Source organism: Pundamilia nyererei, unplaced genomic scaffold (genome assembly GCF_000239375.1).
Source record: "Pundamilia nyererei isolate P.nyererei 1_Seehausen unplaced genomic scaffold, PunNye1.0 scaffold00031, whole genome shotgun sequence".
Taxonomy (NCBI): Eukaryota; Metazoa; Chordata; class Actinopteri; order Cichliformes; family Cichlidae; genus Pundamilia; species Pundamilia nyererei.
Genome location: NW_005187432.1, coordinates 1,134,268 through 1,135,316, shown reverse-complemented (window position 1 = coordinate 1,135,316; position 1,049 = coordinate 1,134,268). Strand labels below are relative to the sequence as shown.

The 1,049-nt window shown below is 36.5% G+C and overlaps 1 protein-coding gene across 1 annotated transcript; it reads right to left on the bottom strand.

Annotated features, from left to right (window-relative positions):
- Positions 1 to 51: 51 nt before the first annotated feature.
- On the bottom strand, positions 52 to 1,032 carry LOC102193454 (telomerase protein component 1-like). The gene is made up of 2 exons (XM_005728988.1): positions 907 to 1,032; positions 52 to 429 (listed from the first exon to the last, which is right to left on the bottom strand). The coding sequence occupies exons 1-2, from the start codon at positions 1,024 to 1,026 to the stop codon at positions 310 to 312; spliced, it is 240 nt and encodes a 79-aa protein (XP_005729045.1). The 5' UTR covers positions 1,027 to 1,032; the 3' UTR covers positions 52 to 309.
- Between the last annotated feature and the right edge of the window lie 17 nt (positions 1,033 to 1,049).

Here is a 1,049-nt window from a genome sequence, read left to right as displayed (position 1 = left end):
TTTAAAAAAAGACGCAAACACATTTTTCTCTTCTTCTGCTTGAATTTTTAATTAAAGAGATCTTTCACAAACGTAAACTAACATTTTATTTTTTTATTAACCTTGCTTGTCATGTTTGCAAGTTTCTCCATCTAAATTAAAGGTAGGTCAAATGTGGCTAGGTAAACATTTCAGTTTCTTTTTTCTTCACATGAATTTATTGTACATTCGACGCCAAAATGAAAGCAATCCTATTGGTCTTTGCTTGGTGTTGTGACTTGTTACAAACTATCCTGAATTCCTAAAGCTTAGAGTGTAACGCAGAGAGAATTACTCTCTCCAAGAGAGGAAGTAGAGCTTTCTTTCTCCGTCACTGCAGACCAGCTCAGTGGGTCTTTGTGGATTCACCTCCAAGATCAGAACAGGACCTCCACACACAAACAAGCCCACCTGCAGAAAGAAAAGGAGACAGGGTGAAGAAAATCATCCTTGCTTTAAGAGAAGTTAAAATAATTTGACAATTAATCTCACAATTTTTACAATATAAAGCCAGGAATCTTACAACTTTGCTGCTACTCTTGGAAAAACCCAGAAACTATTCTAATGGTTGTCAAACTAGGTCTTAATTCATATATATAATCAAATGTCAAAACGCATCATTGGTATAGGGGAAAATATCAAATGTTGTATTTGTAGGGGAAAGCTGAGGCATAAATCAATTTATTCCTATTCAGGAAATTAAGTTAAAAGATTTAACACACCTCACAACTAGAGACTGTAATTTACTAGTAGAGATAACTGTAAAATGTATTTGCTGGGTACTGTTTTCAGCTGCAAAAACACTGTAAACACAGTAAGTTAGCAAGAATGTGATAAGGAGACAAACATAATCTATGACCAGATTGTTTTGTGGAGTTTGTAGAGTACCTGATTCTTGGTGTCTCTGTTCCACAGCTTCACTGTCCGGTCATAGGAGGCTGAGATGATGGTGCTGTCAGTGAGTCTCAGCACACTGATCCTGTCACTGTGAGCCTGCAGATAAAGCATCACAATTACAAGGAGGAAAGTTG